The 14,304-nt window shown below is 48.7% G+C and overlaps 3 protein-coding genes across 4 annotated transcripts; 2 read left to right on the top strand and 1 right to left on the bottom strand.

Annotated features, from left to right (window-relative positions):
- Positions 1-19: 19 nt before the first annotated feature.
- mgst2 (microsomal glutathione S-transferase 2) lies at positions 20-2,413 on the bottom strand. Its single transcript, XM_030110971.1, has 4 exons — positions 2,272-2,413; positions 1,131-1,230; positions 689-841; positions 20-615 (listed from the first exon to the last, which is right to left on the bottom strand). The coding sequence occupies exons 1-4, from the start codon at positions 2,330-2,332 to the stop codon at positions 498-500; spliced, it is 432 nt and encodes a 143-aa protein (XP_029966831.1). The 5' UTR covers positions 2,333-2,413; the 3' UTR covers positions 20-497.
- Positions 2,414-3,912: 1,499 nt separating this feature from the next.
- On the top strand, positions 3,913-7,673 carry setd7 (SET domain containing 7, histone lysine methyltransferase). The gene is made up of 8 exons (XM_030110957.1): positions 3,913-4,069; positions 4,851-4,980; positions 5,159-5,360; positions 5,442-5,631; positions 5,736-5,817; positions 5,909-6,026; positions 6,610-6,767; positions 6,847-7,673. Exons 1-8 carry the CDS (start codon positions 4,030-4,032, stop codon positions 7,013-7,015), a joined length of 1,089 nt encoding a protein of 362 aa, XP_029966817.1. The 5' UTR covers positions 3,913-4,029; the 3' UTR covers positions 7,016-7,673.
- Positions 7,674-9,419: 1,746 nt separating this feature from the next.
- On the top strand, positions 9,420-13,348 carry LOC115401997 (uncharacterized). 2 transcript variants are annotated; one of them, XM_030110416.1, is made up of 6 exons: positions 9,420-9,872; positions 11,650-11,709; positions 11,826-11,957; positions 12,023-12,169; positions 12,477-12,534; positions 13,118-13,348. In XM_030110416.1, the coding sequence occupies exons 1-6, from the start codon at positions 9,708-9,710 to the stop codon at positions 13,222-13,224; spliced, it is 669 nt and encodes a 222-aa protein (XP_029966276.1). In that variant the 5' UTR covers positions 9,420-9,707; the 3' UTR covers positions 13,225-13,348. The 2 variants fall into 2 exon arrangements, with proteins under 2 accessions (XP_029966276.1, XP_029966269.1); XM_030110409.1 differs by having other exon boundaries at positions 13,115-13,348.
- Positions 13,349-14,304: the final 956 nt, after the last annotated feature.

Genomic DNA, 14,304 nt, shown 5'->3' with positions numbered 1-14,304 from the left:
GACTCAGTGAGGACGGGTAAAAGAAATAAAAACTAACTGCCTTTATTTTCGTATTCACATTGAAACTGAGAAATTTTGAACCATTATAGTAATTATTTTTTGTACATGTGTAATGCAAACATTATTAGAATGTGTTATGATTACCTCGCTATTTCAGAAAAATCAAAGAGCTGAAACATTTTAAACAGTTAAAGAAACAACATGATGCAATCAGTCCACATTTAGATAGAATTAGAACAAATGAAAAAGACCTGAGAGGTTTATTTTTATTATTATTATTCAAAAAATCTAATAGTCAGCACTTGCATCAAATTATATTGAGATCACCTGGAGCGTCAGGTGAGGAAGATCAGCTTCAAAACAGGAGCAGATTTAAAAAGCAAAGAGGTTTGTGGGAACATGGAGGAACCTTGTAAATGGAATAAAGGACAGAGGCGGGTCTGTCTTCTCAGACGTTTTTGCAGATTATTTGACGTCTTCTGTTTTTTCTGTTTCTATTAAAACTTGAAGAGACGAATGTGGAAGTACTCGTGCAGGATTCCACGCGTTACTCCCAGAACAGCCAGAGAAGCCAGAGAGAAGAGGACGGCCAGAGTCAGATAGAAGCCAGGCAACCTGCAGAGCAGAGAGCAGACCATCACACACACTCACACACTCATGTCATGGACCACAGGAACCCGATGCACACCTGTTCTTGGCGGCCTTGACGTAGCCGTTGAAGTAAAGGTGCCGCGCGAACATATATAGCAGTCCTCCTGCGACCGCAGTTGGCTCGTGAAAGAAGAGGCCAGAGGTCCACAAGTTCACCAGGAAGAGTGGGTAAAACTCCACACAGTTCTGACTGCACACACACACACACACACACACAGTTTGTTGGTCAGTGGAGCCTGGAGGTTCAGTCGGACTTAAGTCTTCGTTGACGCCACAACATTTCAAGAAAAAATGCATTGTTTTGAAAAAGATGTCTGTTAACACGGAAATGACAGGAAAGCTGAAAACGGTGTAGTTCTCCTGTAGGTCCACTGGGTGGTGGTATGCCACGCCGTGGAGTTTCTTCCAGGAGGCGTCCTCCTATAAACAGGACAGGTTTTGTGTTTTGTCTTGAAGACGCTGTGCGGACGAGGCCTTACTGCGCTCGGAAAGCCCGTTCGAACTCCGGCGGTCCGGTGACGGCGGGAGGCAGAATCTTGTGGGCCATCCGGGACCACCCCACCCGCCGGGCCAGGTACCCTGAGAGGACCAGACCACACGGCGGAGGCAGCGTCACACGTCAGTGAAGACACAGTTCAAGAGTTTCAAATTCAAATCACCGCGCCAAACTTACAAAATCATTTCTGGGTAAGAGGAAGAGAAGTGGGACGAGAATAGATCCCTGAGGGACACCAGCCAAAGCCTCAAACTTCCACCTCTCATGCAGTAATGTCACTTTCTGTTCATTTTAAATAGAGCTCCTGACCGAACATATTGCTCGGTGTGAGTTTAGAGTTCATCCAGTCTGCTTTTAACAGCTTGGATTTCCTTCTTTTTAAAATATTGCTGATATTTTTGGTTCAGTTTGCTCATAAAGTTGCCAAAAATACGAATGTAAACAATATGAAAGCACTCTCGTCTCATACAGCCTGACTGAGCATGAGCATAGAGTCCGGAAATGGAATAGGAAGAGTTTAACTCTTTAATAGCCAACAACTTCCGGAGTTCCGTCAGTCCCAAACAATAAACCCAGTCCTAATGTAGACGCTTTGGTTTTGGAATGAGCACATCATGCTGTTTGGTAGTCGAACTTAACAGTGTTCAATAAATCTTTCAAAGAAATCCAGGACCTCTTTTCTCAAATTCACAGATTATTTCCCTGAATAAAGAGTTTTGGATCAGTTTCAGACTTTAAAACAGTCTTCCACTGAGATCAGTAACATCTGAGGACCTCCACTGAATCCTCGCTTTAAGAGATGATATGAGTGTCTGATGGAGGACTACCTGTGTCTCTGAATGAACCGTCCTGTGTGGAGTTTGCACCTTCTCCCTGTGGGTCAGATCTGCACAAACTAAAAACATGCACACAGGGTGGAATACTGAGCTGGAGAAGTGAAATCTGAAGCTTCAGCTGTCATTCTGCCCGGTGTGGCGTGTCCCTCGAGCGGGAGTGGAGACATTCCCACAGTCAGTGAACGCAGCACGGCCAGAAAAAGACGTTTAAACCGGCGAGCAGCTATGAAGGCCTGGCCGCTCCGAAGGCCTGGCCGCTCCGAAGGCCTCGCCGCTCCGTCTACTCACCCATCTGAAGAGCAGACAGAAGAGACACGGCAGCCAGCAGCAGGCCCGTCTCGTCTGCCATCTTTCATCTGCTTTAGCCTTGCATAACCAGCCGGGGGAGTTTCCTGGAGTCCAACCCACAACCTGCAGAGTCCTGAAGGAGTCCAACCCACATCCTGAAGAGTCCTGGAGTCCAACCCACATCCTGAAGAGTCCTGGAGTCCAACCCACAACCTGCAGAATCCTGTCTGACCTGAGAGCTCCACGCTTCCTCCTCACATTCAACGGAATCTAAATCAATCCATCAGTGTATTTCTGTCTTTAGTCTGTTAAAATTCTTTAAAACTATAAGTCATTCTGACTTTTTTAAAAGGTCAATAAAAACTCCAGGTTCAATGATGCACTCACTCTAGTTTGCACAAAGGTCATGTCGGTATTGATCTGCAGGCCAGCCCCAGTTTAAAGTTCCAGAGTTGAACTCAGAGATCATTAATTCAACATTTCTGTCATTCCAAACACTCACTGACACTTTATCTCTGTGAAAACTCGCGTCAGGTATAAGCTCTCAGCTAGTTTTTGTTTTTAGAGAAGGAAATTTATTTATTTCAATTTTGCAGTTTTTCAGAATTGTATATCATTATAAATCAATTAAAATAAAAGTTCCAAGTTTTTTCTTCAAAGAATTGTAACTTTAAACTCAAACTTCTGACTCTTCCCCCAGGATTTGAAGATTAAAGTCATTCTTTCAACTTTTCAAGAGAATTTTGATCATCATAACTTTCATTTTCAGAATTAGAACTTGTTTCCCAGAGTCACATGAAATCAAGATTCAGACTGTTTTTCTCTAAATGTTTACTTCTTTACAAACATGATTGAGTTCAGATTTATTCCTCTTTATCAGAAAAAATATGACTTTTTCGTAATTAAGATTTTTTTCTTTTTTCAAAATAATCAGTCAGAGCTGAGTTCTTCCTCAGAATGCTGAGAGCCTGTTGACACCACCAAGTTCTAGGAAAAACACAAATCTTTTGTTTCACTGTGACATGACAGCTTTACTGGAAACTCCTGGTCCTGGGCCCGGTCCAGATTCTCCTGGTCCTGGTCCCGGTCCAGATTCTCCTGGTCCTGGTTGTTCTAGAGCTGACAGTCACCATAGTAAGAATCCAGCCTGGTGTTCTGTCCATACGAATGTTTGTGTTCTCTTTTGTTAATTTTTAGTGTATTGTTGTGTGGTTTCAGTTTATACACAGCGCCCACTAGTGGACATACATGGAAACTACATGCTTCGTTTTTGTTTTAGAACAGTTTTTTAATACATTTTTTTTATTTAATTGTACACTTTTTAAAAACAAAAGACATATTAGTCAGAATGATGTTTTTCTCAGAAATGTTGGTTTTTGGTGAATATGTTGAGGCACATTAATTTGTGACTTTTTTCACATCATTGCCTTACATCATTACATCATTTTGTATGAATCTGATTAAAATTTGAAGTGTGACGTTATCCTCATATTTTTTTTAAACTTTTCCTAACAAAAAGACAATGGCAGTTTTATAATACAGTTTTTCTATTTATGTTTTCATAATAATGGCCGTTCTCTAAAACAGATAAACAGATGTGAACTTTTTTGTGGGTGTCTTGGTTCAGCCTCCGGGTCGGGGCTCGGCTCAGCGGGGTCAGCTGCTCCGCTCAGCCGGCTACCTGCGCCCCTCTCCGGCTGCTGACGCCCAGGCGGCTGCTCGGTGGTGCTGCGGCGGCCTCCCCGCACAGACCGCAGGATGGACAGCGACGATGAAAACATGGAGGAGGCGGTGGAAGGTATGGACGCCTCGGAGGTACCGGGTGCTGGACGTTTCTGTCCCGGTTCTCAATCACCGCGAACCAGTCCCGGCAGGCCTGAAAGACCGGGGCCTTGATTTGAGAGCGAAGCCGCCTGGGAGGCGGCTGAGGACGGCCTCGTGCGCTCCGCACCCCCCTGAAAGCCACACTGTAGTTAGCATTAGCTTCATGCTAACACATGACAGCTGTTACTCATGAAAACATGTGGTGTGTTTTAGACCCCGCAGCTCCTTAAACACTCTCACTGCACATCTTTACACAGCTGTAAACTAATGTTTTCTCCTTTTGTGTATTCTTTGCACTTATTTTCAGCCCTGAATGTATTTATTTTGATTGTCTTTAAAATGTTGAAGAGATTTTACATTATGTCCATTGATTCTGACGTTTACTGCGTAAATTCACTCAAAATAGTCAAATCACCAGGTTAAACCAATAACAACTTTGTTTTAGATTACATCAACATTTAGAAAAGACACGTAAAATACACACACAATATGTTTTTAGTTACAACACTTTAAAAAGAAATCAAACTGAGCTTGTTGTGAAACTTTTCCATACTGTGACCTCCTGTGGTGGGGCTACCTGCCTCATCTTGACTGGTCCAGATGTTCATTGTAAAAATGCTAAGAGGCCTTGATTGGCCATAGGCGAACGGGGCCGATACGTTGTGACCCGGTACTGTGTGTGTGTGTGTGTGTGTGTGTGTGTGTGTGTGTGTGTGTGTGTGTGTGTGTGTGTGTGTGTGTGTGTGTGTGTTCAGGCCCGCTGGATGACGACGGCCAGCCTCACGGTTTCTGCACCGTCACGTACTCGTCCAGCGATCGCTTCGAAGGACACTTTGTACACGGAGAGAAGAACGGAAAGGGCAAGTTCTTCTTCTTTGATGGAAGGTACCACGACCCCACCCCCCCCCCCCCCCTCCCCCCCCCCCGATGTCAGTGAGCATTAAAGATCCGTATGGATTAATCCAGAAAACCAGTCATCTGTCTCGCAGCTAACTTCCTGTCCATTAGCGAGCTCTGCGTCTCAGACGAAGCGGGTTTTGACTGTCGCTCTGGGTCCCGGCAGCACTCTGGAGGGCTTCTACGTGGACGACGCCCTCCAGGGACAGGGCGTGTACACGTACGAGGACGGCGCCGTCCTCACCGGGACGTACGTGGAGGGCGAGCTGAACGGCCCGGCGCAGGAGTTCGACAGCGAGGGCCGTTTGACGTTCAAGGGCCAGTACCGGGACAACAGCCGCTGTGGGGAGTGCTGGATCTACTACCCGGTGAGCGCCGCTGCGCCGCGCTGCGCCGCGCCGTAGTGTGTGTGTGTGTGTGTGTGTGGACTGACGGCGTGCGCCCTGCAGGACGGGGGCTGCCTGTTCGGGAAGGTGAACGAGGACGGGGAGATGAGCGGGGATTCTGTGGCGTACGTCTACCCGGACGGACGCACGGCGCTCTACGGGACGTTCGTGGATGGCGAGCTGATCGAGGCTCGACTGGCAGATCTGATCTCCAACCAGAGCGGGAGGCCGCACTTCCAAACCGCCGCCAACAGTAAGAGGAGATGTCTTTCCACTCCGCTTCGGCAGGGCAGAGACCGTCCTGCAGGGGTCACAGTCGGCGGCCATGACGCCCCTCTCTCCCTCTGTCATGTCAAGGTCCCGTGTACTCGTACGATAAGTCCACGTCGAGCTGCATCGCCACCCACGCGCTGCTCCCGGACCCGTACGAGAGCCAGAGGTGAGTGCCCGCCCCCCCCTCCCTCCGTCCCGACATGGCGGCCGTGCTCCTGAACCCCGTGGTGACCGCCTCCGACCTGACGCCGTTCCAGGGTGTTGGTGGCGGACTCCGTCATCAGAGGAGCGGGACAGGGCCTGTTCGCCAAAACGCAGGCCGACGCCGGCACCGTCATGGCGTTCTACAACGGAGTGCGCATCACACACTCAGAGGTACGGCGTATCGGGACAGCGTGACCTTTGACCTGAAATCCAAAGTACTGATGAGCTCTCCTCCCCAGAGAGGCTGGAGGCACCATAAGCTCTTCTGCAGGAGGTGACAGTGTGAGGACTAACAGTGAATAGTGAGCAACGCTTTCAATTCAAACACACTTTGATCAACAAATTAAGAAATTTGCATGTTTTCCCAAAATCACATTTATTCTGTTCATTTTTGTGCAGGTTGTTTTATTTCTACCGTAGGAATCACTTCAGCATTAGCTGGTGGCTACATTTTTGGAGCTAACCGGTGTGGTGATGTGTAAATTCTTGTCCACACTTCCATCTCACTTAGTGAACTGAAACTTTCCCCTGCATCATCCTCACATCCGTTAGCTACTAGTGTTAGCTTAGCAATACTGATACTCAGCTACATGGGTGTTGTAGCTGATAGAAGGAGCAGAAATTGTCTTTGAACGGCGAACACTTCATGAACTGAAAGAAATGCAGCACTTTAAATCCTTTGTGGAGGTTTAGATATTCATGTTCTGTTGTGTAATCAGTGAAAAGTCCCGTGAGCTTGGCTGTCTCTCCTCAGGTGGACGCCAGAGACTGGGCTCTGAACGGGAACACCATCTCTCTGGACGAGGACACGGTGATCGACGTCCCCCCGCCGTTCGACCAGACGGACAGATACTGCGCCTCTCTGGGCCACAAGGCCAACCACTCCTTCACCCCCAACTGCAAATACGACCCGTGAGTGCAAGCTAGCTGCTAACGGCGTATCAGCTGACGTTCTGAATCTGCATCCCGTCTCATTTCCTGTGTGCCGCAGCTTCCTCCACCCTCGGTTTGGACCCATCAAGTGCATCCGGACCCTCCACGCCGTGCAGAAAGGCGAGGAGCTCACGGTCGCCTATGGTTACGACGCATCGGGAACCGACGGCCCGGAGGCTCCGGACTGGTACAAGCGAGAGCTGGAAGCGTTCCAGCACAAAGGATGAGAACGCAGACTAACCCCGACGCTGCTGGAAACTCCAGGAAACTCAAGAACTATGCAAAGCCGACTATGAGACGTGCTGCTCCGTCTGACTCTTCATCACGTTCACTGAAATCAGGATTCTCATCGTCACTACTGGTGCTTTTGGAAGGTCAACGTGGAGGAAAACTCATTTCTCACCGTTTGATACAGATCCTCTAACAGGGCTCTCACTGGACTGATCCTGAACCTCCTGGAACCCACATATCACATGATCAGCTAGTCCTCCAGGAGGAGTGTAACGCCAGATCACTGACTGATAGAAAATAGATTAGTTACAAACTACTTCCTATTATAAACCACTTCCTGTTACAAACCATTTCCTGTTATAACTCACTTCCTGTTACAAACCATTTCCTATTATAATCCACTTCCTCTTACAAACTACTTCCTGTTACAAACCATTTCCTGTTATATCCCTGTTCCTGTTACAAGCTACATTCTGTCATACTCTTCCTGTTACAATCCACTGTCTGTTACAGACTATACTCTTTCGGTTTTATACAGAACTCTGACAGAATCAGGACGATCTACCTTTGAAGAAAGAGCCTCAGAGCCTTTTCCACGTTTCTGAATCAATCATCGGCGACCATGCTCTCTCAGAAATAAACTTTAGATCAAGAGCTGGTTTACATTCATCTTTTCTTGTGGTGGGAATAAATGAATAATTCTTGTATCTCAAACTTAACAGTCTACTTGCACTTCAATAAGGATCAACAACCACATGACCACCTGAAGGGACTCGGAGCTTCAGGATTTCACCTAATGAAAGAAAACTGTGATGTCTGTGTCGTGCTGAGGCTGAGTTAGCTGTAACCTCACAGGTCCTGGAACTCATGATAGCTAAATAACTTTTAGAACCTCAAACAGTGACTTGGAGACTTCAGTATACACTATTCAGACTTCAATGGGAAAGTTTATTTAAATGAGGGGGCGGAGCTTATGCTTGTATTACACCACTCCCTCCACTTGCCATGGTGGGTGGAGCTTGCATGCAGACTAGGCCCCGCCCCCTCCACCTGCTGGTCAGCTCTAATACTATAGAAAGAATTCACTGTGGGCGGGGCTTCCATGCAGCGTAGGCCCCGCCCCCTCCAGGAGCCCACATGCAGGTTAGGCCTCCACCTAATATGGTGAGTCAAGCTCCTGTGCAGCCCCCACCCATCCTGTTAACATTGGCCCCACCTCCCACAGGACATGACGGAGGGATGACGTGGGAATGAGAGTGTTTGGGTTAGGGTTGACTGGCTGTGTGTATGTGTGTGTGTGTGTGTGTGTGTGTGTATGTGTGTGTGTGTGTGTGTGTTGTGGGGGGGATGGATGGGGGGGTAGGGGGCTTAGGCTGGTGGGGTTGGGGGGGAGTGAGGAGGAGGTTGGTGGGTTTCGGGGGGGTGGGGGTAGGTGGATGGGTGGTGGGGGGCAGGTAGTTGGTTGGGGGGGTGGTGATACCCTGGATCTCGGGGTACGTGGTTCAGGCGCTGGGGGGTACTGGCCTGGGACGGGTAGCCGCCCGTGTGGGCCGGTTCTCCTGGGTATGGTCATGGCCCTCCGCCTCAGTGGGGGGGTTGGCGCTTGGGCTCTTGGGCCCTGGGCTCTTGGCTCTGCCCGCCCCGGGCCTCTGGTGCCCGGAGGGGGCCGGCTCCTGCCAGTCTCGGCTCTCTGGGGCCCAGGCCCCGGGGCAGCCGGGGCTTTCCTCTACCTTCTTCGGGACCGGGAGTGGGCGTCTGCCTGGGGGAGCGGCTCGGATCTGGACTCTGGGATGGCCGCCGGTTATCTGGGCCCTGTGGGCCTCTCTGGCCTGCTTCTGGTCTTCTCAGGGGTCCCTGAATCCTCAGCTGCACGCCCCAGTTTTCTACCTGCTATATTCTCCAACAAAAAGTCTGTAAGATGCCCTCTGTCATATCTTTATGTAGGTGCAGTAGCAGATCGTCTGAAGCATATATATATATATATATATATATATATATATATATATATATATGTATATTTATATATATATATGTATATATATATATTTGTATCCTTGCACTCCCCTTTTCCTTCTTTTCACCCCCTTTTGTTGGTGTTGGCTTGTGTGTTTATTTGTTGTTTCTTTCACTTTGTGTCCCCCTGCCAGGTGGAGCCATATCATGTATCAGTGCTCAAAGTAAATAAAATAAAGAGCATGTTAACAAGAGGAGCTTCACGCTCTTAAGCTCTGCTTGAAAAAGCAAATCTGTAAGGCATATAACAGACTCCCATTCTGCTGCTTCCATGCTGGACAGGACAAAGTAAAAAGAAGGAAAAACAAAACATTGGTCCCGCCCACTCCACCTGCCTGGTTGTCATAAGCCCCGCCCCCTCCACCTGCCCCGGCCCCGCCCCCTCCACCTGCCCCCAGCCTCAGGTTAATGATGAACGACCTGCCGACAGCAGACAGCAGCAGCCGCCGGAGAGTCCGCCTTTCAGCCGCACTTCCTGCTGTCTCTACAGGGTAACCGCTTCAGACACTACTCTTCCACGCGGGACTCATGTTTTAGTGGCGGGAAATCTACTGACCCGCGCGGAGCTTCTCCCCCCCCCCCCCCCCCCCACTCCCGCTGAAGTGTCGCCTGAGGCGGGTCGGACGCAGCGGGACCCGGGGGCCGGCGGGGCTCGGCGGGGCTGGGCTCCGGGACATGGACCGCCACCGGTACTTCATCTTCAACCAGAAGGGCGTGCTGAGCCTGGGCATCGTGCAGCTGGCCTGCGCCTCCATCTGCGTCATCTGCGGCTTCATGGACGCCGCTTTCCGGAAGAACACCCCGCTGAGCAGCACCAGGACGCCGGTGTGGGGGGGCCTGGTGAGCCGGACGCTTTCCTTCCTCATGTTAGAACAAAAACAACAACAACAACAGCAACAACAAAAACTGTCTGGTGTCAAACATAGGGCCCGCGGGTCGACACTGGCCGCCGGACACTCCAGTCTGGTCCTCCATACAGGAAGAGTTTTCATTGTTTGACCAACTTTCCACAGACAAGTAACGTTTGACATGGTGAAACTGATGTAATTCATAACGTTCAGCATCCACCCCCTCAAGAAAATCTGTTTAATGTTGAGTCTTCAGCTGATATTAAGTTTATCGTCATGTAAGTTTCAAGATCTTTGTAAAAAATACTGTATTATTAGTATAGTAATACATTTAATTTTATTGGTGTGTTTATTATTTCTACAGTAGTGACTGAGTTATATGGTTTTTCAAAAAATAGATAACATAATAAATCATTTCTTTAAAGATAGATCAGCAAAACTACCTAAAACTTCACCTCATAACAAACCTGTGTAATCTTGATTAGAAAAAAAAAGTATATATAAAACCGTCTCAGTTGGCTGTTTTTGAAAGAAAGAGAACACCCTGTTGTTTGTGAGTTTGAGGATCATTTCCTCCAGAATATACTGGAGAACATCTGAACTGTTTATCAGCAGTATGGATGTTTTTAAGCCTCAATAAAAGGAGAAAGTCACTGAGCATTTTTCACTGCAGCCCAGCAGAGAGACAGACTGGAGATGGTCTTCATATCTGTTTCATGGGGCTTGTGAATTTCACCTGCTCTGACCTCTCAGGGAGGGGATGCGATTCCGTGTCACGTCTCGGTCTGACTCAGTCTGACTGAGAGCTGGTGGACTGTTTGCCTGCGGTGCACCGTTATCAGGCTGAAACTGAACTTTGACCCCGCTGCTCTCTTCGTGGTCTCATACTGTTTAACAAGTCGAGTAAAGAGCAGCCGCTCCCCGGGCCCCTGCCTCTGCTAGAAACCTGAAAACTAAAGCCGCTTCGCTCCAGTTCAAGACGTGAAGCCCCGCAGTGACCGCAGCATGGCCGAGAGCCCCACCTGGGTTTATTTAAAGGGGCTGAATCATGCAAAATTCACTTTTTGTATGTTTTAACCTTGTTATATAGTTATGTACTCACCTAAAACACCCCCAAAGCGTTTTTTTCCTTCGTGCCTGTGTGTTTGAGCTTCCCTCATGTTTGTGCTGCTCAGAGAGGCAGCCCCTCCCACACCGTGAAAACGCTCTGTTTTCCCACGTTCACGTCACACTGTGAAGATGGCTCCCCTGAGCCCCCCTCCCGCAGGCCCTCGGAAATCAGCGTTGCTGCTTTTTGTATCTCTGATTACGGAGATAAACTTTAACCATCGTCTGAAAGCAACAGTCAAGCAAGAGCAAGAGTCTGAAGGGTCTGGAGGGTCTGAAGGGTCTGCTCTTGGTGAGTTTCTAACAGGAAAAGATGTTTTCGCGTGTCTTTGCACGTGGAGAAGCTAGAGCTAAAGAGCTAAAGCTAGCCAGCGTATTTGTTTTGAAGCTCCGATTGGTTGAAGTAGCTGTCAGTCAAAGTCCACAGGGGGAGAGGCGGGATTTTCAGTGAAACGGAGCGTTTTCTCTTCCGGGTTTCAGAATTAGCCCCAGAAAATCTTTTATTTCACACAAAATGACTTTTCCTTAGCGCCAAAAATAAATTATTACCATGTTAATGCCATTTCTAGGGTTTGGACTAGCTAAAAAAGCAGGATACAGCCCCTTTAAACGTAGAGCTTCCTGCTGCCTCAGGTTGATGGTGGATTCGTCCTGTCTTTCAGCTCATGGCCTCTCCGGCGGTTTTGAGCTTATTCGCCTCTCAGAAGAAACACTCGGTCCTGGTACGTCCTCAGTTTCTTCACTCGTTCTTTAAAAATCCTCAAACCTCTGAACTGAAGCTGAAGTCGGAGCGTTTGCCGTACTTCCTGTGCTGCCTCTGACCGATCGCTGTGTCCAGGTGAGCGCCATGGTGGCGGCGGCAGGCCTTTCCTGTGTGGCGGCCGTCTTCACCGCCTCCTACGCCTGTCTCACCCTCACCTACGGAGAGGAGGACGAGGAGGTTTTCTTCCACGACCACCACCCTGACGTGGTAAGGCGCACGCTCCGCCCGGCAGAGATCCACTGACCCTCCAGCCGACCCCCGTCTCTCCGCAGAGGTTTGTGCTCCACCGCATGGTGAAGGGGGCCAACGCCACCGTGCTGCTGTGCTGCGGCGTGGGCCTGCTGCTGTCCGGCCTCATCGCCTACACCGGCTGCCGCAGCCTGCCGCTCTGCGCCTGCTACGACTCCAGGACCGGACTGGTAGGAGCGGCGCCGTCGCCGGAACGCCGGGGGTGGAGGAACGCCATCTCAGGATGGCTGTGTGGCGGTGCTGTGGTTGACTGGGCGGAGGCGGAGTGATCCTGGAGTGACAGGGCGGAGCTGAGTGCTGGTTGTTGTAGTGATCGGGTGTCGACCATATCCTGATCTCATGGTGAAGTGATCCTGTGGGGATCGGGTGGAGTTGGAGTGAGCCTGTGAAGAGCAGGTGGAGGGTGGAGGATTTGTGATCCTGGGGGATCGGGTGGAGGTTCTTCAGTGATTGTTTGAGCTTTTATGTCTTCTGCAGGAGACTCTGGTTCCTCAGAGTGACCCCGGGGACACGGAGATGGTGTGCACATATCGAGGTAAGTCTGACCTTTGACCTCTAAACTGGATCCAGTGAATACAGAAGACGACGACCCCGTATCGTTCTGAAACCCCGTAGAGTTGATTTGCGCAGGACGTCTCCGTATTGAATACGGTAACCCAGATGCGAATGTGATTGGTCCAGCCTGTCATGTGACCGCACCACGAGGACAGAGGAGGACCTGTGATAGGGCGATTTCAAAAACTTTAACTCCTATAGTCAAATCATCAGATGATCAATGTGAAAATCAGAGTCTGGTCCAGACGACTTGGTTGTAGAAACTAGAGATAAAGACCAGAAGATGTTCTGAAACCAGGAGCTTTGTTTTTATTTGTACTCTGAAAATCAGCATTTTTTGAATGGGTTCCAATGAAACCTGGGCTCTTTTTCAAACCAAAATTACCGCCCCCTGCTGGAATTTCCCCAGAATTACAGCTTTTCTGCACTTCACATTTTACCTGCGGTGGTTGGTGCTTGGTTCTGGCCCACAAACCATATGTTTGATACCCTACATGAAAGGATGCAAATAAAAGCTGAAGATGACTGATCAGTAACCTGGGCGGGGTTTGATGGTCCAGCAGGAGGAGACGAGCGGCTCTTCAACTCCCCACCCTCCACCCACAGACGGAGCTCCCAGGAGGAGGACGGCGCTCCGTCCAGACCGCCTCCCTACGCCCGCATGAGCTGACCCCCCCACCACACACACACACACACACACACACACACCCTGACACACCTCCTCACATCTGCCTTTTTATACTCAATTGTTCAAGTTCTGTGATTTTTATTTAATAAAGGTGAATTAAACTGTGGCGGGGAGAAGACTTTTTTATTGTGAAGGGCAGAAGATTCGGAGCATTTTATTTTGAAGCAGAGAAGACTCGGAGCGTTCTGGTGTTCAGGATGTTTTATTGCAGGCTCGTGTTTGTCACTCGGTCACATTTCCCTGGAAAGTTGTTCTCAGGAGCGCCGACCTCCTCAGTGGACTGAAGTAAGGCAAAGAAACAGAACCAAGGACACTTGAAGACAAAGCAACCCCCACCCACCCCCACCCACCCCCACGGTGTCCCTCTTCTGCACCTGGATGCTCGGTAACATGCAAACAGCAGAGTCCGATTCCTGCTGTCTCGGTTCAGCCACACACAAAAGATTTCACATTTAAAAAAAAGTGTATTTTAACTCATTTTAAGGCTGCAGGACTGTTTTTGGCCACTAGGTGGGTTTTTGATTTTACACAGTAGGCGTTTGTTGGCGATTAGCTCGTGTTCCTTTAAGATTACACCCAAGTGAGTAGTTAAGAACATTTCCCTTTATGATGGACTGTGACCAGCTGCATCACAGCCTCTGTTCTGTAGTGTCGACATGATCAAAACATTCCACATCTTGATTTTTGCTTCAGACATCCATTAATTTTTAAATTCTGGAATGAGAGTGTAGAACCGTTTAATATATACATATACAGGTATTTTTTGTTCATTGTAGCTGAAGCTCACATCACTATTGTTGCTAACAAGCGAGCCTACAATCTGTCTTTTCTCTTATTCACAATCACGTTGGTTCATTGTAATTCACTAAATGAAATGGACAGTTAGCGGTTATGCTGCCACTGACTTTAGTGGGACTGCTGCAGTTTGACCTTTAGCATCGTGAACTTTCTATGAACTAAAAGTTTTGGCATTTCAAGACTCCTGAGTAAAATGCTTTCAATGTTCCAACTTTATTTTCTTCCTGAAAACACTGAACGGTGAATCGAGCAGGTAAACTTCAA

This window comes from Salarias fasciatus, chromosome 2 (genome assembly GCF_902148845.1).
Source record: "Salarias fasciatus chromosome 2, fSalaFa1.1, whole genome shotgun sequence".
Lineage (NCBI taxonomy): Eukaryota > Metazoa > Chordata > Actinopteri > Blenniiformes > Blenniidae > Salarias > Salarias fasciatus.
This window is presented reverse-complemented; position numbering and strand designations above follow the sequence as displayed.